Consider the following 27,088-nt stretch of genomic DNA (forward strand, 5'->3'; position numbering starts at 1 on the left):
ACAAATTAGTATAGACATCAGAATATTGCCGATATTACCACATTACATTTTTTAACCAATTTAAATAGCTTATAACTTAATTGAAGTCCGAATCGGGGAAAAGTCCATTTGAAATGTATCCCAGACTTAATATTGGTCTCCGTGTGCGCATGACCGCAGCAGTGCACGAGATTCATAGCGCGCCTCCTGTCTTCAAAACCATAACTTTAATTTTAACGAAAGAGTTAAATACCAAAAGGTCTTCTTCTGTAATCGGTTCCTTTGAATAATGCAAGAGTCATGTGTAAATCGCGCAGTCCCTCCTTTAACAGGGAAATGTGACCTTGATTTGTGAGCATGAAGTTTGAGTGTTAATGAGGTGGAGATGAAGAGCTCCTCATGACTCTCCTCACACTCACTTCAGCGATGCTGCCGCTGAGTCCAGAACATCGCTTTCTGTTCACTTCAAGCAACGCAGATCGTTCCTGCTCTCTTCCTTCGCTTTTGTAATCAGATCTATCACCAGGAATCCGATTTACTCCGTATATTCCTATCTTTTAGCGCATTTGGACTCATAATGCCTGGACTGAAGTTGAGCGGTGCACTGATTCTGTGGGTCCTGATGCTGCCGTTCTCTCGGCCGAACAGTCAGGTGCTGGACTGTCGCGAAGTGCGCTCGTCTTTTCAGTTTTTGTACCCAGGGATGAAATGGACCCCAGAAACGCCAGTCTCAGGTAAACAGAGCTATCTAGATCATCATAAGTTGATTCAGCTTTGTGTGATTTTAAAATATCCAAATCTTTCGCTTTCAAATACATAATGTCCAAAAGTTTTACCTGCCGTTCAGTAACACTTGTCGCCTATTTTTTTTTTTTTTTTTTTTAAACATGGCATGCAATATGTTGTTTTTTTGGTCTTTTGAATATTAAGTGGAAATTGTAATTTTATATTGAACTCTGAGTTTGTTACTCTTAATGAGAAGTATTGTTGTTATTACTGATATATTTTTTTTTTTTACAAGTAACAACCTTTCCCATAGTTTAAATGTAGATTAACAATCTTTAATCATTTTTAATTTACATTTATATAAGATTGAGCCGAAATCCAATTATACAACACTGGAAAAACTCATGAATAAACTAAATCTTAAAGTTAAACTGCTGTCATAATAAGAGGAAAAACTTATGGCATGCTATTTTAACATTTATTTCTTTAACTAGCAACTATTTTGATGTTACTAGCATGTGTTTTTTAATTATTAGTATGTAAAACTGTGATTGGCACCTCTCTTTTTTTCCACAATAGTATTTATTCATTAGATAGTAGTGTTTATGTTTTTGCTTCTAGTCATTATAATAGTAACTATTGCTGATAACAAATTGTGCATTTTTTGGCTATTGAATTCTATAGGGATCTTTATTTTAATACCAATAATACACCTTAGACTAGTATGTATTCCAGTTTTTGCTAATAACTGTATTTCAGCTTAATACTTATTAGAAACTAGTAGCTATCTATGAGACACTAATATTATCCCAGTTGTTACTAGTAACGGTATCTAATAACTAGTGTCTTTAATTCATACTATAGGAAAATAGGGAACATTCATTGGCAAAACATTTGTTATTTGTTATCAGTAACAATAAATAGTTACTTTTCAGTACTGGGAAAGTGATTGGAGTAGCAAAGGAATAAGTATCTAATGAACAAGTAACAAGACTAACTAAATTGTAACTGTAATGAAATTGAAAAAGATACTAGTCACTGTTGGCTTGCTTACTACTACTACTAATATTAAAAATACTAGTAACACAAAATACATACATAGACTAAATGTTAAAATGACTTGCCATACAATTCTCTTTATGTAACGTTTGCATTTCCTGTAGCCCATTTCATGTGGAATTATTTTCACCCTCTGCGTGATGTGAGAGGATCTATCAGTAGGTTTGAAGATGAAATAAGTGTCCTGACTGGATTGTCATCTTCAGCTCTGAGCAGTGGCTGCAGAAGTAGCCCGAGGAGAGCTGTAAATGTATTTCTCTTTGCCATAACTAGTGTGAATTACCTGTCATGCTGGAGAAGGCGAATTGTGTTAGCGTGTTTATTGAGGTTGCTACATTTCCCAACGGAGAGCTGAGGAAATAGATGAGTTGAGATGAATGACAGGTCTCTCTACTTGACGATCTCCTCTTAGCTGCTTGAAGCTTTAATTCTGCCTCAATTGGAAGCTGGAGAGAAGGGAGTGAGGGTAGGTGCGGTAAAAACACAAAGAGTGGAGTTTGTTTGGCCCTCACAACAAAAATTCTGCTGAAAAGGATCTTGCTTTTCCCCAGTGACTGCATTTTGTTGTCAGGCTGCTTTATGTGCAAGTATCTTCATTTTTCCTCCCAGTGGTAGCAAATGCCTGAAAAAGAACTCTAGATAAATTTATATCACAATTCCATTCACTTGCTGTTTCACTAAAGTTAATTAACATTAAAAAGTTTTGCTTATTAAAATGAAAATAAATGGCAAGCAAGTTGTTGACTCTGTACACGTCTATTTAAAGGCATTTTTTACTTAATTGGAATAATTTGAACCATGATAAAGGATGCTGAAGTCTTTCTAATGCCATGTGATTCGACTTGCAGGTAAATGAGTGTAAACCTGAGTGATCCCTTATGGTTCAGCTGCTTTCAGGAGATATAAAGTGACCTTCCCAGAGTTCCATTTAATCAGAGGTTCTGTTCGTTTTTGCAGACTTCGTATTTGCAATTTAAATGGATTGCAATTGGGTTAAGGACAGAGAACAGAGTGATATTCAGTCATTTGCGTTCTCAGTGGAATTTTAACACATTTTAACCTTTACCAGAGTTTAAGAAAAGACTGATTGCATTGCATATCTTACTGGACTGCAAGAACCTGTATCCACTATCTGGTGTACATTAAATTAAATAGACTACTGTAAATTATTATGAAAACTTACCGGATTGCATGCATAAGATATGAAACTCATGTATGTATCGTGTATCTTTTTGCAGTGCCGTGCAGTTTTCAGATAAATTTCTTCGAAAGCATTTTGGTTGGTTGTGCTTCTCATGAGTAGCTGGTAGGGGACTTCATGTCCTGATGGGTACAATCCTGCAATGAAAGCCTTTTTGAAGCCCTAGTTTTTTGAAACCTAAACATTGTTCTTTAGAGAAAGGACTAACTGTGAGTTTTTTCTTTTGAAAGTGTGCCGCAGGCAGTGTAGAGTCCTGATAATCCCAGCGGCACCAGGCTCTGGACTTTATGCCTGGTGCAGTAATTAGTGGTGCGGGGAAGCCTTTGGCTTTATTCATTTTGATTCATTATATGAACCGATACCACGCGGCTCCAGCATATGTAGCCAGAAACTTTAATTGGGTGTCCTTGTATTATGTCAGACTATGAAAGAATGTGAGGTTAATTGTTTGCCCCCTTGTTTGGTATTGATTTATGTGTTGGCCAAATGCATCTTAAGAGACATACTTGCTTAGAAAAATGCCATAAAAGATGTGTTAGAGAAGGAACTGCACTTATCAGGAACTGATAACTTTCCTCTTCAAAGACGTAATGTCCTCAATAGAGACATGTTCATGTGAGTTCAATCATTACATGTAACAACAGCATAACTTAAATATCTGATGATGGTTTGAGATGTTTTTATTAAGCCACATTCATACACAAAGAGCATTTTGCAAAAAGAGCTGTCTATTTTCTTTCAAATAGAGTACCTATTCCGAACCCAATGCACATTGCTGGCCTTGAAGTGGAAAATGAATGTGGACAACCTTAATGTTAATTGGAAATGGGAATGACTGTGGGCCGTATAGTGTAGCTGTCACCTTCTAGTGATTTTATTTATTTCACAGAGAGTTTCATTCACTCTCTCGCAGTCTGCTTGCAGATTTAATGCTTTGCTTGATTTGTATCGCATCTCATGTTCCTTCAAGAGTTCCTGCATGTCAGATTTTGTCCCAAAAGTTTGCAGATCTCTTCACTTACCGCTTTACAGAAACATGTTTTTCTTTTGGTCTGTTTCTCATATTGTAAATGCAGCATTCACCTTCAGAGACCCCTTTTTCTGAACCACACAACAGGCAGCTGTATCCACTGCACTGTGACCCCAGTAAACCCTGGCTTTAAACTTGGTGCCCATGAAATTTGGGTTGATTTGTAATGGATGCTACTGTTGTGTCTCTGTTCAGCTGCCAAAAGTGATCTCTACTGGCATGTGTGAGTGGGATAGAGAGAGGAGGATCTTTATCATGTGCAGGAGAGGGAGAGAGACGGATGGACTAACATTAGAGGAAAGAGAGGATGTGATGACTGATGTATCTACGATGGAATACAAGGATGCCAAACCGAGACATAGCCTGCAGGAAGACTGAACTGAATTCTAATCATACCGCATGTAATGCCGGGGGAGCACAAGACCAAAAGAGCCAACGGGAGGTTCTGCCCTTCTCGTCTCCACTGGACAGTCTTTACCGATTTTTTTTTTTGCTGATATCTCTCTGCCTTGTCCCAGCCACCTCGCCCCAAGAGGAAGAACTGAATGTCAAAGCACAATAGATAGCTGACTGTCTTTGTAGTCTCAAAGGCACCTTTACACTTCGCACGTAGATGCTCAAACAATTGTTGCATCAGTTTGATGTTTTGATGTGACGTCCCCTGCAAATATTTTATTAGATAATGATGACCAAATAAGGATGACCGTTGTTAAATTGAATGGTTCGGTGTGGTTGCTTTGGTTTGCCACTGAAGAAACCAACTATATTGAGTAATGAGGGGTTCAGCAGGTTGAGTACAAAGTGAAGTTAGAGTCCATCTCTCAGCAGTCTCTCTGATCAAAACGAGATGAGTGGGAACTGTATTCCCATCCATTGGTACTCACGGATGAGATCCAGCTAATGAAGTGCCACTGACCTCCCTCAAGAGCTCACATTATAGGCTGTTAAGGGGCTTTTGTGCCGCTTGTTTTAATGTCAGTAATGGCAGAATGCATTACGGAGACACTTGTTCACCCCATCAAAAGCTAGATCCTCTCAGTGCAGACAGTATTGTTTTTCCAATTATCAGGAGCGAGTCCTCATAGAAATTATAAACTACCCTGCTGCATGGCGTCTTATTTTAGTTTGATGTTTGGTAATTTCTGTGCCATTAGTGTCAGCAAACGGAATAGCAAAAATAGAGAAACTATATCTGCCATTGGTCAGTAAAACAGATTATTCTGCCTCAAACTCAGGCCATCGGTTGAGCCCATGTCAGGATGTTCAAATGTTTTGATATCACCACAGTATTTGCACTTTTTGGGGGGGGGAAATGGATTACTTATAGTTTCAGGGATATGAGGAAGTATTTTATCAGAAAAAACTGTGCACATCACCTTTAATTGGTGTTTAGTTGTTCAAAGCATTTATATATATATATATATATAAAATGTATATATGTGTGTGTGTGTATACACTATAAAAAATATTTTCATGATTTATTATCACATTTTTTCTTCTGTCAAATCAACTGTAATAATTAATATGGTTCAGATAACAATATTTGGAGTTTATAATTATTAAACTTGATTATGCAGATATAAATTTCATGTATAGTAATGACTTCATATCAGAAAACTTAATGCCTAAAATGATCTAACATTTTTCGCAGTAGTATGTGAAGTCCTTAAAAGACCTTAGTATAGTGTCAAGGGGCAGTGGACAGTGCCTGGGGCAGTGAAGTACCTTCATATTTTGATAAATGCCCACACAGTTTCTGTAATTATGAGATAATGGCTTAGGTCAATGTCTCTGGCAGTCCATTTAAAGTTGAAGGTGAGGGATCACATGCCCACAAGCCATGAAAGTTTCTACTAATGACTATGGTCAGACTTTCCATTAAACCACATATCTTGGATTTTCCTGAGCTGATTGTAACCGAGGAACACAGTGAGTTTGTGCGAGCCGAAGGCTTTTATTGCACTGTTATTTACTTTATCTATCCCAAACTGAATCTTACCCTCGTGTACTCCATGCTGTGGAAGTCTGAGGTACTTTCTTTCATTAAATACTTCCAATGGCACTGTAAGACAACAGACGGCTTTGCTTTAGTCCATTAACTCTCCTGCCTCCCTGGCAGAGGAGCCCGATTCATAATCATATACTTCGTATACTTTTCATCAGCCCGTTGACTTTCCACTTCTTTTAATTGTGCACATATATTGATGTCTTTGAAGCAAGTCTAGAAAGAAATGTTATAATTCATGTGTCTTTGCTCTATAATTCATGCTTCTAATAACATCCTTTTAACATTTTTCTGTATTTTAACACAGCATGTTTTCCCCACAGCCCACATTAAACTTGCATGCTGATAGCTTTATAAATGGTTCTTAAGATCGCTCTTATGCATGCATCTGGCTGCGCTCTGTGTCTTCAGGCTTGTTAAGGAGGAGCGTAAGGCTGAAGTGTGTACACAGCACTCACCGAGCCTCCGTCAGAGCCGTCTTTTTCATCTGGGCTCCAACAGGGATACTTGCTGAGGCCTTTGGGCAAGGCTGCAAGATGGATTCAGGAATTTCTAGAAATTTTAGTTGATAAGGAAGGAAGTTATCATGGCTCACATGAAAGAAGCCTAGAGAAATGGTGTTCAACCAGGAGTCCCTGAAGGTTCTCCAAAGGGTCAGTGGTAGAGACATATAATACAATACACACTACATTTCTAACTAACTACTGATTTGTTAAGCATTTTATTATCCAGAAATGTTAGTTAATGGGCGCAATGACATGATTCTCATTTTTTGGAGCCAATAATTTATTAAAAAATGTTTATTAAAAAAACATTTTTAATATTTTTGGGGAATATAAAGTAAAAAATATTAACTGTCCTGATATCATAATGATTAAAAAATGTTTAATTAAAAAATGAAATGCTTGATTGTATCTTTCAGTGGTCCTTTGCAAGTAATAGTCTTTTATGTTTTAGAAAAAGGTCAATAAATCTCTTAAAATATCAGATAATTTGAACTTTTTATGACATAACCAGGTTTCAAAATGACATTAGATTAAATATTATGAGTTATGTAGTCATGATGCAACCTCGCAAAAATATTATATTTGTGAAAAAAATTAAGATCATGTTTTCAAGGTGTAGGCCTATGTAGAATATAATACTTTATACTTAATGTGGTTATGCCACATCAAAAATGTAAACTTTTGCTTAAAATGGTCTAAACGTTTTTTTTCAAAACCATATAACACATACATATATTTCTAGGAATTTGGATGTTTTAAACTAGATTTTAAAGGGGACCTATTATGGCCTTTTTCAAGGTCTCGATTTTGTTTTTTGGGTCCACTAGAATAAGTTTTCAAGCTTGAATGTTCAAAAACACATTATTTTTCCACATAGTTTACATTATTGCATCACCTCTCATCCCAGTATGAAGCCCCTCCTTCTGAAAAGCACAGTGTGCTCCGATTGGTCAGCTGGACCACTGTGTTGTGATTGGTCAGCCGCTTCGAGCATGTTTGGGAACTCAGCCAAGCCAGCCCCTTTTTTGAGTATGACTTGGGTGGGAATTATTTAATGAGGAATATTGTGACATCATGCTCCAGAAGAAAACTCAAGACAATCAAGGTGTTTCAGGGAGTTTCAGAAATGGTGCTTATTGATATAGAGAATAACAGACTTTGCAGTGACTTTATGCTTTGTAACTTTGCATACCTTTTCATGTTTCAACAGCAGCATTACACAAAATATAAAAAAAAAAAAAACATAATAGGATTCCTTTAAAAGATTTTTCTTTATCTTGGACATTTTTATTTGTTATTAACCTCCTCAAGTAAATTAGTGAGTAAATCTATCTGTAAATCTATAATGAACTGGCTGAATGTCTGGGTGGGTGATCCTATAGGATTGAAAACCGCTGCTGTAGAACATCACAAACAAATGAGGTCTGTATGGTCACATTCTTAATGCACGATATTTCTTCTGCAGACCGAGACATGTAGATTTTTTCCTTTTCAAACAAATGTTTTCTGTTCCATTTTCAGAAGACAAACAATCTAATCAGCCGTATTTATGAGCAGTCTTTACTTAGAGACTGTGATGTAATATTTGTTTATGCTTCTCTGTTGGGAGCAATCTCCCTCCTGTAAAGTCCTTCACTTTTCCCTGACAGCTCGCAACTTCTCTAATAAAGTACATTTATCATCTGCAAACAGCAGACGTGCCGATGAAATTGTCTGTTTTGCTGAAGATAATTACTAAATCTGTCTGAGTTCTTTCTCCTTTCATACCTGCTCTCCTCTGCCAGCTCTCTCCCCTCCGCTCTACTCGCTACGCTATTGACAGCTTAATAAATTTGCCTTGGAATCTGAAATTAGCTCGATCGTATCTGTCGCCGGTCCTTTGCAAGTATTGATTTTGGATATTAAGCCTGTCGTTGTGCATATGAAAAGTGTCGTCTATACGATATGGCAGGTTTGCCCATAATTTTTCGTTTCATATCCGTATTGGTGTGCTGTTGATGTGTGATCGGAAAGTGTGGGGTTTTTCATGCCGTTGTTGGTTTTTGATGGCATGTGATGTTAATGGGTTTATTTACCCATTCCTAACAGGCGCGGTGTGCTTAGTAGATCAGCATTTTTTTCTTTCCCCTAAGGCGATTTCTTTGACACTTCACATTTTCATATGGGATTTAAAATTTGGCAGCACTTAAATCTCCTGCATTTTAATCTCTTCCATGGTCTATTAAGTTATTTCAATCAACAAACTTGTAGAGTACATTTTTAAGACTTCTTGTTGGATTTCTATTCTCATCTTTGCTGATGAACTGGCAAAGAGTGCTAATTTAATATGTGATAGTTCATTCAACAATCTTTTAGTACTACTGACTATAGAGATGGAAATCGTAAGGAATTTAATGGTTCAGATTCCTCTTAATTCATTTAAATTTGAGGAGGAATTATTTGGAAAGCAAAAATGCAAGTCTGTTGCCAAATGCTGGGACTATTTTCATAATAAATGTGCAACAATAAAGAACAAATATTTGGTAAAATATATTTCATTCATTCCTTTATTTTTATAAAATACCACTGACAAAACTCATAATTTGTATTTTTTTTTTACACAAACAACCACTCAGTAATTACACTGATATAGGTCTCACAAGGGATACTTTACCCATTTTTAGTTATTTACTTACCCTCATAACATTTCAAACCATTTTTTTTGTCCCTAATATGAATGTTTTTCTTCAAAGTATCTTCTATGTTCCTTATATTTAGTAGAATGTCTAAAGTAGACCATCGAAATAAAGATGAACCAAAGAGTCAAATAATTTTTGAGTGAATCCCTTTAAGTAGTAATTATATTTTTGATAATATTTGCATGGTTTTAAGGGTAGGGTTAGTGTTTGGGGTAGGTTTGAAGCTTCACACAACATCACAAACCACATAACCATAATGCTGGTTGCACATTTTGATTAGTTATTATTTCCCTGTCAAGATGTGCTACCTACATTTTTTTTTTCTTTTTTTTTTCTTTTTACACACTTTACGCTGTCCTACTACATCTGACAGTTTATTTTGTGCCTCACAAAGCACACTACCCATGTTTTAACTTTAAAACGAACAAAATTGTCATCGTTCTGAACAGATACTCTTATTTGAAATTTTAATTAACCGGTTAATAACGTTATTTTATCGTTCTGTTTAATATTTTAATTTGGCAGTCAACCAATCATAAATTGACCCTTCGCAGGGACCCGCCCCCCTTAGTTACTGTTGCTTTGTCCGACAAGCCATGGCGCTATCACGCCACACAGAGTGAAAAATACATCGCGGAGCAAAGAGGACACTGACAACGCGTCGACAGACAAGACAGAACAGGTTACTTATGATATTAAACAAAGCCCCAGCTTTCAAATTGTGTAATTTTTTTAAGAAATTCGAACAGTAAAAACCGTTTTGTGGCTCTTTAATGTGTCCTGACAGATTGCTGTAGCGCCTCAGCTTAAGCGGCTCGTGAACCGATCATCTCTTCCTACTAGTTAATTTATAGCATCAAATAAACATGAATGAACATGAAAAAGAATGTTCTTTCAAACGCGGAAAGACGTCAGTACACACCATTTTTCAAGTTCAAGTCCACCGAGGTTAATCCTCTAACTCCTGACTGCTTTGTCGGATAAAATGGCGGATTCGGCGTTATGATTGGTTAGATCGCTTGTCAATCAAACTCTTCACGCATCCAACGCATAGTGAAATGCCCGCGCTTAAATGTCCTCATCATAGGTAAGTCGCTGGCATTAGCTTTTGGATCGTTCCTAGACGAGTTACCAACGGTTAAAGTATTATGAAAATGAATGGCAGGTATAATATCCATCGTGGTGTGCGTTTTGAAAACAGCGAAAATCGCAGGTTAGTTTAGACAAAGTCCCTTTAAGATTCTATAGTCTTTGGTTTAGAGTATGCACGTGACGTCACCGTCGACCGTTATGACTGCGGTTACACCCACTGAGTGGCAAAAAGAGTGGCAGCATTAGTTTTCAGCGTGAATGCCGCGAAAAACACACAAAACACATTCAAAACGGGAAAAGTTTGCTATTGACTGTACAAATAGCTTTGACACAAAATCTGAGGTATATTTTTACAGACTGCCGAAAGCTACAGAAAAAAGAAGCAAATGGATTGATGCGATTTACAGAAACAACTGGACTTACGGCAGAGAAACGTGGATTTGCAGTTATCATTTTGTGTCAAAACGTTGGATTTTGAGGTAAAATCATACCCTGTATTGTTATATATTGTGTTGACAACTCATCAATTTACCATCTTATATTCTGCATAATTGGGTGTTTTTAAATAAACACTGACAAAAACTACAAGTTTTAGGGCTGGACGATATATATAACATTGATTTAAGTGATCACTCCGATTTAGACTTCTACAGGTGCTGGTCATATAATTAGAATATCATCAAAAAGTTGATTTATTTCACTAATTCCATTCAAAAAGTGAAACTTGTATATTATATTCATTCATTACACACAGACTGATATATTTCAAATGTTTATTTCTTTTAATTTTGATGATTATAACTGACAACTAAGGAAAATCCCAAATTCAGTATCTCAGAAAATTAGAATATTACTAATGACCAATACAAAGAAAGTATTTTTAGAAATCTTGGCCAACTGAAAAGTATGAGCATGTACAGCACTCATTACTTAGTTGGGGCTCCTTTTGCCTGAATTACTGCAGCAATGCGGCGTGGCATGGAGTCGATCAGTCTGTGGCACTGCTCAGGTGTTATTAGAGCCCAGGTTGCTCTGATAGTGGCCTTCAGCTCTTCTGCATTGTTGGGTCTGGCATATCGCATCTTCCTCTTCACAATACCCCATAGATTTTCTATGGGGTTAAGGTCAGGTGAGTTTGCTGGCCAATTAAGAACAGGGATACCATGGTCCTTAAACCAGGTACTGGTAGCTTTGGCACTGTGTGCAGGTGCCAAGTCCTGTTGGAAAATGAAATCTGCATCTCCATAAAGTTGGTCAGCAGCAGGAAGCATGAAGTGCTCTAAAACTTCCTGGTATACGGCTACGTTGACCTTGGACCTCAGAAAACACAGTGGACCAACACCAGCAGATGACATGGCACCCCAAACCATCACTGACCGTGGAAACTTTACACTGGACCTCAAGCAATGTGGATTGTGTGCCTCTCCTCTCTTCCTCCAGACTCTGGGACCTTGATTTCCAAAGGAAATGCAAAATTTACTTTCATCAGAGAACATAACTTTGGACCACTCAGCAGCAGTCCAGTCCTTTTTGTCTTTAGCCCAGGCGAGACGCTTCTGACGCTGTCTGTTGTTCAAGAGTGGCTTGACACGACAGCTGAAACCCATGTCTTGCATACGTCTGTGCGTAGTGGTTCTTGAAGCACTGACTCCAGCTGCAGTCCACTCTTTGTGAATCTCCCCCACATTTTTGAATGGGTTTTGTTTCACAATCCTCTCCAGGGTGCGGTTATCCCTATTGCTTGTACACTTTTTTCTACCACATCTTTTCCTTCCCTTCGCCTCTCTATTAATGTGCTTGGACACAGAGCTCTGTGAACAGCCAGCCTCTTTTGCAATGACCTTTTGTGTCTTGCCCTCCTTGTGCAAGGTGTCAATGGTCGTCTTTTGGAAAACTGTCAAGTCAGCAGTCTTCCCCATGATTGTGTAGCCTACAGAACTAGACTGAGAGACCATTTAAAGGCCTTTGCAGGTGTTTTGAGTTAATTAGCTGATTAGAGTGTGGCACCAGGTGTCTTCAAAGTTGAACCTTTTCACAATATTCTAATTTTCTGAGATACTGAATTTGGGATTTTCCTTAGTTGTCAGTTATAATCATCAAAATTAAAAGAAATAAACATTTGAAATATATCAGTCTGTGTGTAATGAATGAATATAATATACAAGTTTCACTTTTTGAATGGAATTAGTGAAATAAATCAACTTTTTGATGATATTCTAATTATATGACCAGCACCTGTATATTGTAGTTATATAAAGCATTCACAGGCCGATTTGCTTTATGTATTTCCCCGGCGTCAAAATCAGGCACATATAAATGTCAGGAAACATGATTCCTGGCTGCATGTCAATATCCATGGATTAGGTTTCTTTGACATGTCATAAGGAACACTTTTGAGTCCAACCTTTAGTGTAATTGTTTGTTTTACTCGCATTTTCGCAGTTTCCTCTATTAAATCCAGTGGCTCTTTTGCCTGAGGGAGCGCGTTCCGGCGGGAAAATGACGTCTATGCATACCCTCTATTCAGAAAAAAAATATTTTTTAAATAATTAAACACCATGTTGTCAAAGTTAGTATAGTGGCACTTGCGTGTGTCAATATATTATTAACATTTTCCCAAAATCAAGCTCAAATGGAGTTACGAGGTTTTTCTCCAGCGAATGTCGGAGGTTTGTGGTCCCACGGTAAAAATCGCGTTCCGGGGGGTAAAATCTGCATTTTTGGCGAGAGCTTTTGGAGAGCATATGACTCATTATGCTTTTGAAACGCTCTCGCGGTACTTAGATGTCATACGCCAATTGGTCTGCGCAGCGCCGATGCAATTCGAACAAGCCATAATTTGCATTGTTTAGGGTAGGGGTACTTATGGATGTTAATAAAGCCTCAAACCACATCAATATGATGCTGGTGCCACAATCTGATAGGTAGCATTTTCGCTGTCGAATTGTGCAACCTTTTAATGGAAGGTAGCAAAATCTGACAAGCTGAACTAGTAATGACTTAACCTGACTGAATCTGAATGCAGGTACATTAAGTTGTTCCTTACCATCATTTTCAGTTCTATCTGTTACTGTTCACTGGAGAACATGTTCTTGAGGTCTCCTCCATGAGGAAATGTGTGCTAGACTGTGAATGTTTATTCTATTTTATTTTTACCCCGTCCCTTTTAGTCTGACGCTCCACAATAGTTATGACAGTACTCCAAAGTGCTGCAAAAAGCCTCTCTTAAACACAGCAGTGACACTTTCGTCTCTGCCCAGATTGTGTTATGCCCTCCTTTTCTCCTACCCCATCATCATCGTCTATGTCTGTGTGAACTGGAGCATTGGGACTCCTCTGAAGTTTGTTTACAGCACTATCAATCAACCTAGTGCCACCTCCACCCCCTCAGGTAGCTGACACTTCATTTGGCTCTGGTTTAAAAGCACTGCTCTAAGATTCATAAGATGACAGAGAGTGACTGAGAACAAAGTTGCATGTAGATGCTCTTTGAAAATAATAATGGAAATGAAAATTTGAAAGGGCTGAAGCTTTGCGGAGCATAAGTTCTCTCGTTGCATGTGTAATCGCACGATAATTGGCCACATTTCCAAATGTGGATCCGATGCCCCAGGGAAAACAATTGCACTAGTCTCACTGATTTTCATAGCAGCTGTTTCCTAGTCCTGGTTCACATAAAGAGAGGTCTGTTTGACTGGAATGCAGTGGAATCCCATAATTCACACTGCCCAAAACAATCCTATAAATGTGTTATTCACTAATTAATCAATGTTGGAAGTTCTGCAACATGAGTATTGTGTGTTGTTTTTTTCTACTTCAGTGGGAAATCATTTGCAATTCACAAAGTAACATTTAAAATGTGAGGAGTTTTGATGTTTTATGCTTATTTATGAAAAAAGCTAATAAATGAATGAATGAAAATGAACTTCTGTAAGATTTAGGTCATCTCCAATTCACAGAATATAAGCCTATGTATGAAATCCTTCTAGCCATTAACACACCGGGGACTTAATCAGGCATTGGTCATTTTTATTTTCTGTGTCCTTGATGTTTGATTCAACAGAGATCAGATAGCATTGCTCTCTATCTTTTCCCACAGGGCATTAACATTTTTAGATCATTATTCATATGTGAGCCAAGAAGTGAAGAACCTTCTTCCAGAAAACATATTTCTCAATAGGCTTTTCTCTCCCAGCAAATCCAATTATGTCTCTTTGATAGATAACCTTCAAATCTCGATTTCAGTGTAACATGTGTCAACAAATCACTTCTTCATTCACTTCATCCCTCTAAACAAGACTTCCTGTCAGTGTGTTGACTTTTTTCTGTTCATCCGTGTCTTTTTCATCCAATCCACATGGGGAATTTCACTGCTTCAGACTTTAAATGGACAAGTTTTGCATAGTAGTGGTCTCTTGGGGTCCGCCTTTACTGAGATAGTCTCCCTGATTATCTTTAATGAGTGTTTGTTCTCTGCTAATCAGTTTGATATAAGACAAGAAGATAAAATGCAATGCACAGAAATTAAATAACAGTTTCAATTAAGTTGCAGGTATTCATTTTGTTGCATACTTTGAGATTTGAATGGGTAATGTGCACCATTTTCTGCAGCTCTCTCTGAGGCTTGACTCACAAAGCAAACATACTTTCTGATGGAATTTATAAAGTGCCACATCTGTTTGCTTATTTATTGCAATGGTTGTAACAAATCTTGTGTCTCTCTCCTATTCTTCAGGCTCAGATCTGCAGGTGTGCCAGCCGAAAGGCCTGACTTGCTGTTCTCGCAAAATGGAGGAGCGCTACCTGCTCATTGCCAAACAGAATATGGAGTCAAGTCTTCAGGCCACCAGCGCTCAACTCAAAGTTCTCATCATTCAGAATGCTGCCCTCTTTCAAGGTGAGTTTCTGTAACAACCCAATGAACAATAAACACTGGGACTGATTCACGAAACTTCACGGAATTTCTGTTTGCAAAGTAATTTTGCATAAATTGTCACTGTGAGTTATGAACAAATTCGTTCTGCGCAGGTTTCATCATGAATGAGAGCATGTGTAAAGGTGTGGTCACATTAGCGAAATTTCTTGGGCAAAAAAAGGCCCATTGTCTATTGTCATTAGTGTAGTGATTTATGAAGCACTTCTCACGTACAAGTTACTGTCAAACCAAGCAGCTTTCTGTTGGTCTACGTAGCGAATCTGCACGATTAACTTTAACTTATTGCAAAACCTCATGGGGAAATCTTTCACCGCCCTTATGCGAAATTCCTGATTTTATGTGTTCCTATTGAAAATGCTGGATTTCACTCACGAAAATGACTGCACTTTAAGATGGCTGTAAGGTTTTGCTGTTCCAGGTACGCTAGTGAGACCTTGAGTTAAGTGTAAGGGAGGTTGGTCTTTTATGTCAGATTGGCAATGATTAAGAAATTAAGAAATGAAAAAATGTGCTTTTGTGGGGTCAGTTGTGGGGTCACCCATTTACACTGCATGGTTCAAGTGACCCAATTCCGATTTTTTTCCTCCCATGTGGCACAGATCGGATATGAGCCACAACCGTGTAAGCAGGAAAAAAGGGCATAGATTCCGATATTCACAGATTGGTTTCAGGCCTCATTCATATATGGAAATAAATCAGATATGAATCGGATACGTGCGTTTACGCTTGCCATGTAAGCGGACAGATCAGATGTTCTTCTGTAAATGCGACTCCTGCGTCATTGAAAGTGACATTTTAACATTTCGCGGTACAGACATACCTATAACAAATGGAACATCCCTAGTTGACTGGCAGAGTATTAATTTCATATGTTTGTGTTAAATAAAAGGCGATCTGACGTTGATGTTGCTCTTGAAATCACACTAGCCTTGATAAACAATTACTGATGAGCGCATTTGGTAGTAAAAAAAACTAGTATAGGACGGCGGATTCGAACCCAGAAGCTGTGTTTAACAAATATCTACTCGAGTATTATTCAACTCACACGCTTCCAGTGGAGCTGCGTACGTATACTGTTGTGAAGAATTTGTTTTATTTTGATGTAGGGATGTAACTATTGCATTAAAAGGGTTTTTATATGAATTCCATGTCAATAAATTAAACTCAATGTACCATTGAAATTGATTTGTGATGTCATATATGCTATTTTTGGTTCGTTTCGCCAAGTGCAGTGTAAAAAGGAGACATCGGATACAGGTCACTTTTAAAAGAAATGTAAGCATGTCATCCAAAAAAATCAGATATGGTCAAAAGATCAGATCTGTGCATTAAGACTTGCAGTGTAAATGCAGCCTTAGGTATAACTGAATTGTTTGTTGATTGCATCATCAGTTCACACTTTTTTGGTTCCTTGTTAAAAAGGCATCAGAGGAGCAATTCGGACATTTGAAGAGGCTCATTGCAAAGGCAACTGATTGACTTGACTGTTGTGTGCATGTGATACTAAGCAGACCAAAGGCCTGTTGCATGAAGCTAGTTGAACAAGTTTAGAGTTGAAAAAAACATACAAATCCAACCTGGTTTAGTTCCGGTTCAGTGGGGTCACAACGTTTAAACGTTCTTTGTCAATTTAGGGGTTGCGATTAACTCTGAAGCGCATATGTGTCATGTGCAGCGAACAGCCAATCACATGGAACATGGAGAGCGTCAGTTTGATTCACTTCTCACAATAGAGATGGCACAGTTCACTTCTTTGTTGAAAATGAGATTATGAAAAATATCATGAATTTAAACATATTTACAAGGCAAGAATAAACGCTGCTGCAGCGAGAGTTTGAGAAGGCAGCTGAATGAAAATATCTGGCTTTATCAATGCATGTGTATCAGCTGAATTTACAAACCCGATTCCAAAAAAATTGGGACACTGTACAAATTGTGAATAGGAATGCAATGATGTGAAAGTTTCACATTTCAATATTTTATTCAGAATACAATATAGATGACATATCAAATGTTTAAACTGAGAAAATGTATCATTTTAAGGGAAAAATAAGTTGATTTTAAATTTCATGGCATCAACACATCTCAAAAAAGTTGGGACAAGGCCATGTTTACCACTGTGTGGCATCCCCTCTTCTTTTTATAACAGTCTGCAAACGTCTGGGGACTGAGGAGACAAGTTGCTCAAGTTTAGGAATAGGAATGTTGTCCCATTCTTGTCTAATACAGGCTTCTAGTTCCTCAACTATCGTAGGTCTTCTTTGTCACATCTTCCTCTTTATGATGTGCCCAATGTTTTCTATGGGTGAAAGATCTGGACTGCAGGCTGGCCATTTCAGTACCCGGATCCTTCTTCTACGCAGCCATGATGTTGTAATTGATGCAGTATGTGGTCTGGCATTGTCATGTTGGAAAATGCAAGGTCTTCCCTGAAAGAGACGACGTCTGGATGGGAGCATATGTTGTTCTAGAACTTGGATATACCTTTCAGCATTGATGGTGCCTTTCCAGATGTGTAAGCTGCCCATGCCACACGCACTCATGCAACCCCATACCATCAGAGATGCAGGCTTCTGAAATGAGCGCTGATAACAACTTGGGTTGTCCTTGTCCTCTTTAGTCCGGATGACATGGCGTCCCAGTTTTCCAAAAAGAACTTCAAATTTTGATTCGTCTGACCACAGAACAGTTTTCCACTTTGCCACAGTCCATTTTAAATGAGCCTTGGCCCAGAGAAAACGCCTGCGCTTCTGGATCATGTTTAGATATGGCTTCTTTTTTGACCTATAGAGTTTTAGCCAGCAACGGCGAATGGCACGGTGGATTGTGTTCACCGACAATGTTTTCTGGAAGTATTCCTGAGCCCATGTTGTGATTTCCATTACAGTAGCATTCCTGTATGTGATGCAGTGCTGTCTAAGGGCCCGAAGATCACGGGCATCCAGTATGGTTTTCCGGTCTTGACCCTTACGCACAGAGATTGTTCCAGATTCCTCTGAATCTTTGGATGATATTATGCAATGTAGATGATGATAACTTCAAACTCTTTGCAATTTTTCTCTGATGTCTCACTTTCAACATTTGATATGTTATCTATATTCTATTGTGAATAAAATATAAGTTTATGAGATTTGTAAATTATTGCATTCATTTTTTATTCACAATTTGTACAGTGTCCCAACTTTTTTGGAATCGGGTTTGTAAATAATTATTTATATAGGCTCACAAATGTAATATGACATAAACATTTAAATATTTTATATTATATGAGTATATTAATTGAATTATTCATTATAATTCATATAATATAGATATACCAAATAACTAGCTGAAAGAGGTGGGCAATTTTGTCTTTAAGTTTTTTTCACTATAAACGGCTTTGGAGTGAGAGATATAGGGGCAGTGGCTTTATAGCATCAGATATGTCAGTCACTTTGCTCACAGCTGATTGGTCCAGTTTTGGTTTGTGATCTTTAACCCAGAATAAAACCTGCTCCGGAGCAGGTTAGTCGTGTAGCGTAAGTTACCATGGCAGTGAACACAGCTAAAAACCAATCCATATTTTTGAGCCAGAAAAAAACTGTTTGCTCAAACTAATCGGAAACTTACCTGGGTTGGAATTGAAACCGGCTTTATGCAGCAGGCCTCAGGACTATTTACTATTATATAGAAATCTTTTAGAATTTTTTAATCACATTTTTGTTCACATCTTAATGAAAGTCTTTCATTGTGCATAATATATTAACTAATTACATTTTCGTTAGTGTGACAGTAGTTCAGCTGTAATATCGTTTTTCCAGTTGTCTAACAGACTACAAGTGACGCTTTATCAAGACAAAATGCTACTTTGCTATTTTTGTCATACGCACAGAGTCTACCGCAAGCTTTAATATAAATTAGTTTATTTGGTTCAAAAAGAATTTAGCCATTAAATCCAGCTATTTCTCAATATATTTTGACTATATTTTGATAGAAAACAGTTATATTAAGTTGTAATAATATTTTACAAAACTACAGTTTTAACTGTATTTTTAATCAAATAAATGCAGCCTTGGTGAGCATAAGAAACTTTTTTCAAAAATATTAAAAAATCTTACTGACCTCAAACTTTTAAAAACTAGTGTAGATTGACGGTTTTCTAGTTGAGTGTAAAAGTACCTTCCAACCTCTCTTTAATTTCGAAGTCTCTTCTCCAACACTTACTACATATGCACAGCCAATTACAAATGGAAAGTGGCATATGTGTTGATTGATAAATGAATCTTCCTGATTGGCCAGTTTAATGAATCATGTAATTTGGCGTGAGTGGGTCTCCCCCACTAATTCGTTGCACTAACCATATTAGCATGGTGGATTTGGTTAGATCCTGTCTGTTTAGGGAGGTGGTTCAATGCTAATTGCTTCAGCATTAGGCCTGAGAGAAATTCCCAAATAGCCCACAGAATTTCTGAAATGTGCTCATGTCTTGTCGTGTTTTTCTCCTGCACGCTTCCGCAGGGAATTGCGAGCGGGCCTTGTTTGCAATCTTCTGTGCTGCTCTCCCCATTGCTTTTGATTCTTTTGTACTTTTCGAGGCTGACACAGATCAAAGGGCTCTGCTCTCCACTCCAGCATCCTCCATCCCTTCCCTTCACTCGACTCCCATCAGCCCCTGCTGCCCCTCCCTACGCTAGCCTGGCTTTCTCACACACCGCAAGCAGCGCCAAAGAATCGGCTCTTTGAAGTCAACTTTGCCAAACAATCATAAAAGTTAAGAGGCTCTGTCACAGGGACTTTTTCAGGGCATCCAGTGATGAGCTCTGCGCGCCAGTTTTTCGGGTCCCCTGATCGGTCTCATATCACAGTTAGTCACAGTGTGTCTCTTTTGATTCATGTCAATGGCTCGGTTAAACGCCTCTAAAATCTTATACGGAATCAGCCTATGGGTGAAAAAAGAGAAACGTGCCATGTGAAGAAATTTTTGAAGACTTCACTTTGTGATTCAGCCTGTCCTACAAACCAGGGGTGTAAAAACAATCTGAAAAATGGGGTGGACACAATAAAAGGATGTTAGCAAGTATCACCTGAAGTTCCCAGGTTAACAAATTCTCAATTGTATTATGCTATACTAATTTGATATCATCTTTATATGACTGAGAATTTGTTAACCTGGGAACTTCAGGTGATACTTGACCTCTTTCATGAGGTGATTTAAGGCTTGTTTAACACAGGATATTTTCTTGTGTCCAAACAGAAAAAAGTGCATTGGAACGGAACACAGGTGTTGCAGAATACAGCATTAGCATTTTTAAATGCTAAATCGGATGAAGACGTTCGTTTAGTCAATGTTTTTAAAGTAAAAACAATTAAAAAATAGATTGATACATCCTTTACATTCCATAGACACCTTCCTTCATCAGATGATGCAGTGAAACACAGTAGCTGCATTTCCATTACCCTTCAAATTGTGCAAATTGAAGTTGCAAATTGAAAATACTCCAAATGGAAAGACGTCAATTTCGCAAAAACTCCCATATATCGCAAAAACTGTTTATGCTCACATGAGGTGGTTTTTCAGGCAATTTGAAAAAGGAATATTTAGCAAAACTGCAATGGAAACAGTTTTTTCGGATTTACAGGTCAACTGGCGTATGTAAAAATTGATCATTCTTTAAAGATGGCACGGTATGTTTGGACATGAAGACGAGACAGAGTTCTTTATTAAACTCATAAAACAACAAAGAAATGCCACAATTTATCAAGACCTTGAAGCAGATAGGAGGGAGAAACACCCAGAAACACCTCATACTTGCACATCATTTTTCTTAAAATTTAAATTCAAGTGTAATCTTTTATCAGAATAACTTCCCCTCCCACTTGCAGCAATATCTCTTATCTGATGTATTTTTCGCGAGGACGGGACATCCTGTCACTCACATGAGATCACAGCAATAGCAAACCACAACCATCCAATTAATTCCCAATGGACAAAATCAAGTCCTGCCCTACAATTTTTCTTGTTCAAGAAGCCGTTTCACTCAGATATGTGTCACAATATAGAGAAGACATACTGTCACAATTTCCGTTTCATGTCAAATTTAACATTATGAGTGACACTGAATGATATAGAAGACATTGTTCATTATCTGAAGTTAGGTAAGAAAGACTATCTAGATCATGTTTGCGGCATACACAATATTTCTGCCAGCTGTTGAACTGATCTGGTGATTAATGAAACGCTGGAGGGAATCATTTAGAGCTAAAGATGGATGCCAAACCCTGGTGAAAACCCAAGTCAGGTGTATTGGTCTCACATGTCATTCAGATTGACAGACAATTTTAATTCCTGTTAGCGGGATAAAGCGAGATCTGCAGTGCCACACGGAGCTGCTTTTAGCAGCTTTGGGAAGGTACACAGCATGTAAATGACACAGGCTCTTTTTTATTCGGAAACAAATTAACAGGTAATCCCCATTTCAAAGACTGTAATATAAAAAGAGAGTCATGCTTAATTTATCCATTTTCTCATCCTCAGATCCACCCTTGAAAGACATGCTTTAGGTATTGATGTGTGTGAGCACAGAGAGCCAGAATGAGTTCTGGGTGAGTGTGTCTGCTGCATAACAAATTGTTTCCCAAAATAAGATAAAAGTCAACTTTATTTGTAGTGTCTTTTCAAACCAATAACAGCTTATCATAAATCTACAAAGAACATAGAAGAGTAAAAATGAGCTTAATGTTTTTTTGCATTCTGTGTATATTGCTTTAGGACATGGCTAGTAAAAGAGAGATACGGAGAACACATTGCAAATTTCTGTTTACTGCTTAAAATATCAGCCTCAAAAACATTTGGATCTGTGGTCTTCAACAGGGGGTCCATGGCAGTACTGCAGGGGGTCTGTAAATTAGAAAGAAAATGTGTGTTAAATAAAAATACAATATTAACCAAAGATAGTTGAGCAGATAAAGTTCAGCTGAATATTTCATTGCCCTTCTCACATTATATATTACTCTACTGTTCAAAAGTCTGGGTTTATTTAGAAAGAAATTAATACTTATATTCAGCAAGGATTAATTAAATTGATCAAAAGTGACTGACATTTATAATGCAGCTTTATAAATGCAGGTTTGGTGAGTATAAGAGACTTCTTTACCATTAAAAAGTTTGAGGTTGATTTTATTTTTTTAGTGTACGTCATTGTTGAGTGTTTGGCTTTACATTGTAAGCATTATAACAAAGTGTTTAAATACATTAATATGGCACTATACATTTTTTCTGCTCTATTTTTTATTCTGCTCATAGTACCTTACTTTTAACAGAAACAATATAGAGATGAAGAGACGGTATATACCTAGTCTCACATGTTAAGCAATCATTTACAGTTCATATATGTGTGGTTTAGGGAAAGATAGCCACTCACACACACTTTTGTGATGCTCTAGACAAAGCAGATGTTACTAGCTTTATAGTTTTAACCCAATCAGATCTTTAGAGGAGTAGAAGTACTTTAGACTTCACAGTAGAGAATCCATTAAGACCACATTTAGCTCAGACTACATAGACTGTATGCTCATTTCAAGTTCAGGCTTATGGTTAAGCAAGTCATATTTAGTCAAGCATTACATCATCCTTCATCATCCCTCAATTAGATGTCTGGTTGATGTAGACATTGTGCCAGCCTGTGGTTTGTTTGGTCTCAAGTAGAAATTTAAAAACACAAATCTCCTACAATTCAGTTCTGCTATACCTCAATGCACCAATTTATCCACTGCGACAGCAAGTAATCAAAGGTTATTTCAGTCGACACTGCATGTCCAATTGTCATCCCAACCTTGTTAGTGCTGCTCGATCCTAAGTGCTTTAGGCGTCTGGTCTTAGTTTCAATCTTTTTTTCCGTCCCGCTTTTTCCCGGCATACTTCTCTCTAATGCTACCCGCTCCGCTCTCTCTCCGGAGTCATTTAGCTCTTTGTCGAAGTTTCACCATAACCCAATAAAGGCCTGGCTGACGGAGAGCTGGACCAGCCATGAAAGCCATCTGAAGTTGTTTACTCTCCGCCTAGGGCGAATTTAATAACTTAACGATGGTTAGAAACGTCTGTGCCATCTCGCAAACAAGCCCTTTGTGCCTCGTTTGCCTGATGAGTGAAAATATACTTGCCATCACTGCATCTTTCTCTAACAATTATAATTAGTTTTCTCTCACAGGCTTTGTGGATATTTATGGGCTGGTGTCGTAGGGGCACACAGGCTCATCAAGGTCTTTGGTGCTCGATTGAAAATGCAGAGTCTGGTGGAGACTGATCCAGTCTGGTGTAATCATCAAAGTGATCTCTCTTCTCAGACTCTGTGCTGTGGCAAAGAGACCAAAAGCTCAGAGGGTGAACAGCTTAGAGAGTGACTTTGTCTCTGAAGAGAGACTCAGTAGAGACTCAGACTGCAGGCCCAGCAGAGACACACTTCAGTAGAGTTTGCTTAGGATGAGCTTTAACTACAGTGCAGTTAGTGAAGCTTTTAGGTGCCTTATGCCATCAGTTATCTATTGCTTTCTAAGTCAAGCACTGCTCTGTAACTGCCTAAGAGCTCTGAGGTGTTAATAGAAAGTGTTTCCCTTAAGCATAATAGTGAATTGAAAGTAAAGGGCATTATTTTCTCTTGTAGAGCTTTGTATGTTTAGACTCTTTCTGTAGTTTAGTTTTGTAAAAATGGAAAGTATTACAAGCAATTAACTTCAACAATTTAGATTATTCAGTCAATCATTTATTTTTTTTTAAAAGGGCCACATATTCAGGGTTTTTCCTACATTGAAACTTTTTTAGTGGTCACCAAAACATTTTTGTCCTGCCAAAGCCTTATTTGATCCGTTATTGTTATTCATGAGTGAAGCTTATTAACTGCTGCGTTTGTGATGTCAAGAGAACGGAGAGAACGAGCAGAGAGCTCCTCCCTCATGCGCTCGCACTCTCTCTGTCTCTTCAAACTAAGCACTGTCTTTGCTCTCTCTCGCACATATTAATTGAGTTTGTTTTCTAATCTGTTTTTACCATGGTTACATATTGATTTGAGTACTCAGTTCAGGTGTGCGTCTATGTTTCTTTTTAGTGTTGGTTCTGGTATTAGTCAATTCCATAATGATTTCTGAACGACCCAGGATAATTTCCTTTCAAAAGGACGAGTAAAATCCAGTTTTCCATGATATAACCATTAAAGCAAATATGCAAAATGAATGTAAACAAACAAGTATAAAAGCATTTCATCACAAGTTCATCAAACATAATGACTTAATGTGCAGAAATGTGCATCTAAACATTAACCATTATGACCGCGGTATTGAGGTCTAATTGTCGCTAATACATTAGCATGCATCTACATGAGTAAAGCTATGAGGAAGCAGTGCTCTCTTGATTATGACAGTAATTACATTGCGAGGTGGCAGACGGTTTGCCTGGTGTTTGTGAATGAGAGTGGTGCATTGGAGCAGGTGATTAGAGTCTGGCCCTGAATTAGCAGATGGTGAGGAGGAGAAAGACCTCCTGAGTGTCAAAGGGAGCTCAGGAGAGACACCGAGCTGAGGGGAAAATCAGCACCAGGGAGGAAGGGCATCACAGGGCAACAGCTCATCATATATTCCTTCATGCAGATTGTTTTTAATACCCACCCACACAAGTGTGTCTGGCCCAGAAATCTCAAATATTACAACCTTACACCAAAGTTCCTTTGTGCCCCAGTTCTGTCATGAGCACATGTAGCAAGTGTACTATTACAAATCCTTCTGCAACATGTTTTAAAACCCCCATTTACACCTTCGGCTCCTCCCTGACCAGCTTATTCCTGTCTATCACCCGCTACGGTGGCTTAACGTTGCGGTTGCATTCCCTGAGGTATGAGCATTTTCCCCTGCTTTGGTTTCAAGCTTGTGCTTTGTCCTGACAGAGTCGGGTTTGTGTGTTTCTAATCACCCTCCTGATGTTTGATTTGGACCACACTTTTGGACCACAATTCTGCGGCTGTCTCTTTGTTGATAGTGTGGCATCCAGTCTGCTCTGCATGGGGTGTATTTGCATTTTCATTGTGACTGTGGCTCGGGAAATCTTCAATAGCGGCTGCATTATCGCCCCAGAAAGAAAAGCGAACCACTCTCTGAGAGTTCAATTTAGTGAGAAGTGTGGTATTTCTTTCCAGTGTCTTGCGGTGGCAGAGACAAAGGCTTATTTCTTTACTTTGATGAAGACGTGTTTTATTGTGACTTATTATCGCTAGGAAGGCCTATCGAGTAGCTCTGGAGCAGGAGAAAAGAAATAGGAAAAGTAGTGCATGACAAACAATGGGCTAAATGGACATGAATTATACATGTTGCAATTTCTCTCTCTTTCTTTCTTTGTTTCCCATTTGAGTTCTCACATAAACTCCACCACCCACTCATAGATATGCACTACGGAGGGCATTAACGCCGGTTTCTTCCTCTGGCCTCATGACACTACATCAATGTGGCAGTAGGTTATATGGGATTTGTTTCTCTCACCTCATATTCCCTCTGAGTCTCTGTTAAATGCTGAGTCTCATGGGCAGTGTTTGTGTACTCTCTGCTAATACAGGCCGGTCTAATGCGTTTTCCCTGCACACCTCGCCGAATGATGAATGCGTGTGCGTAAGGCGTTTATATCTCGCTCACGATTCCTCAACTCAGCTCTATTCTTTTCTAATCATGCAAAACCGCAAAGTCATTTTCAGCACCGTAAGGTGTAAGATTGCACTGTTTGTCTCAGTGATATTGAGTGCGAGGAACATTTAGTAATTATGCTTAATGATCTCTCACAAATGTACAATCTGCCACCATAAACGTCACAGTTCAGTAGACTTCATGACGGGCGGGTTAGAGAGGCGCTTATTTGAGAATGCGGTTTAGTAGATGTGAAGAAACAGCGGATTATATTAAGGAGTAATCCGTCACTATTTTCTGCCATGTGCTGTCCCGTGCAGTGGCTGTTTACGCTATGCTAATGATCCAAATTCTTGCATGACTCCCATGCTGAGATATTTCATCATGGAAAACAAACAAACAAGAGCTGTATTTGGATCAAAGAGCTTTCTGAAATAGTACCATCAAAACCCCGTCAGTTGAGCACCACTTTCAACACCCTACTGTCTTTCCCGAAAACAGTGCTCCTTTACACCATTCACTCTTTCACCACAGGAACATCTCGAGCGGGCTCAGACACATTAAAGTCACTTGGGTTTAGTGTTCACAATACTCCCAAGATGTTCAACAAAATGGAGGTCTTTGAAAAGCTGGTGCATTTTTTTATTTTTTTTATTGGAATGAACGGCAAAATATTGGGAAGCTTTCAAATACCCAGAAATGTACTAAAGACATATTTAAAACAGTTCATGTGACTACAGTGGTTCAAACTTAATGTTATAAAGCAATGAGAATACTTTTTGTGCGCCAAAAAAACCAAAACAAAATAACGATTCAACAATATCTAGAGATGGGTGATTTCAAAACACTGCTTCATGAGGCTTCGAAGCTTTACGAATCTTTTGTTTCAAATCAGTGGTTCGGAGCGTATATCAATCTTTTTCTGTCTTTCTGCTCTTCCAATGCTGCAATATTTGTGTTATGTCCTTGTAAAATTGGTAAAAATTCTAGAAGTTGTGAAGGGTGTGAGATTGAAAAATGTCTATTGGGTGGAATGTCATTGAAAATTTCAGTTCAAAGTCTGGTCACAGTCTCAACCTTTATAAGAGACTTGATGAGTTGAAAGCAAATATGAAATTGCGGTGTAAACAAAACCAGCCGTTAAATGCATAAATCATTGTTTCTTTCTGCAGCTGCTTTTTTGTGATGTCTCTCTTTAACCTCTTGTCCTTTTTACATGTCGGAGGTTGTGTTTGTCA

At 38.2% G+C, this 27,088-nt stretch overlaps 1 protein-coding gene across 1 annotated transcript in view; it reads left to right on the forward strand.

Moving 5' to 3' along the window:
* Positions 1-156: 156 nt before the first annotated feature.
* gpc3 (glypican 3) overlaps positions 157-27,088 on the forward strand; it is a 146,158-nt gene continuing 119,226 nt past the window's right edge. Inside the window, exons 1-2 of the mRNA XM_051860405.1 lie at positions 157-713; positions 15,012-15,173. Coding sequence (XP_051716365.1) covers positions 557-713; positions 15,012-15,173 — 319 coding nt within the window. The 5' untranslated portion in view covers positions 157-556. The remainder of the gene's footprint in view (positions 714-15,011; positions 15,174-27,088) is intronic.

Source organism: Ctenopharyngodon idella, chromosome 14 (assembly GCF_019924925.1).
Source record: "Ctenopharyngodon idella isolate HZGC_01 chromosome 14, HZGC01, whole genome shotgun sequence".
Lineage (NCBI taxonomy): Eukaryota > Metazoa > Chordata > Actinopteri > Cypriniformes > Xenocyprididae > Ctenopharyngodon > Ctenopharyngodon idella.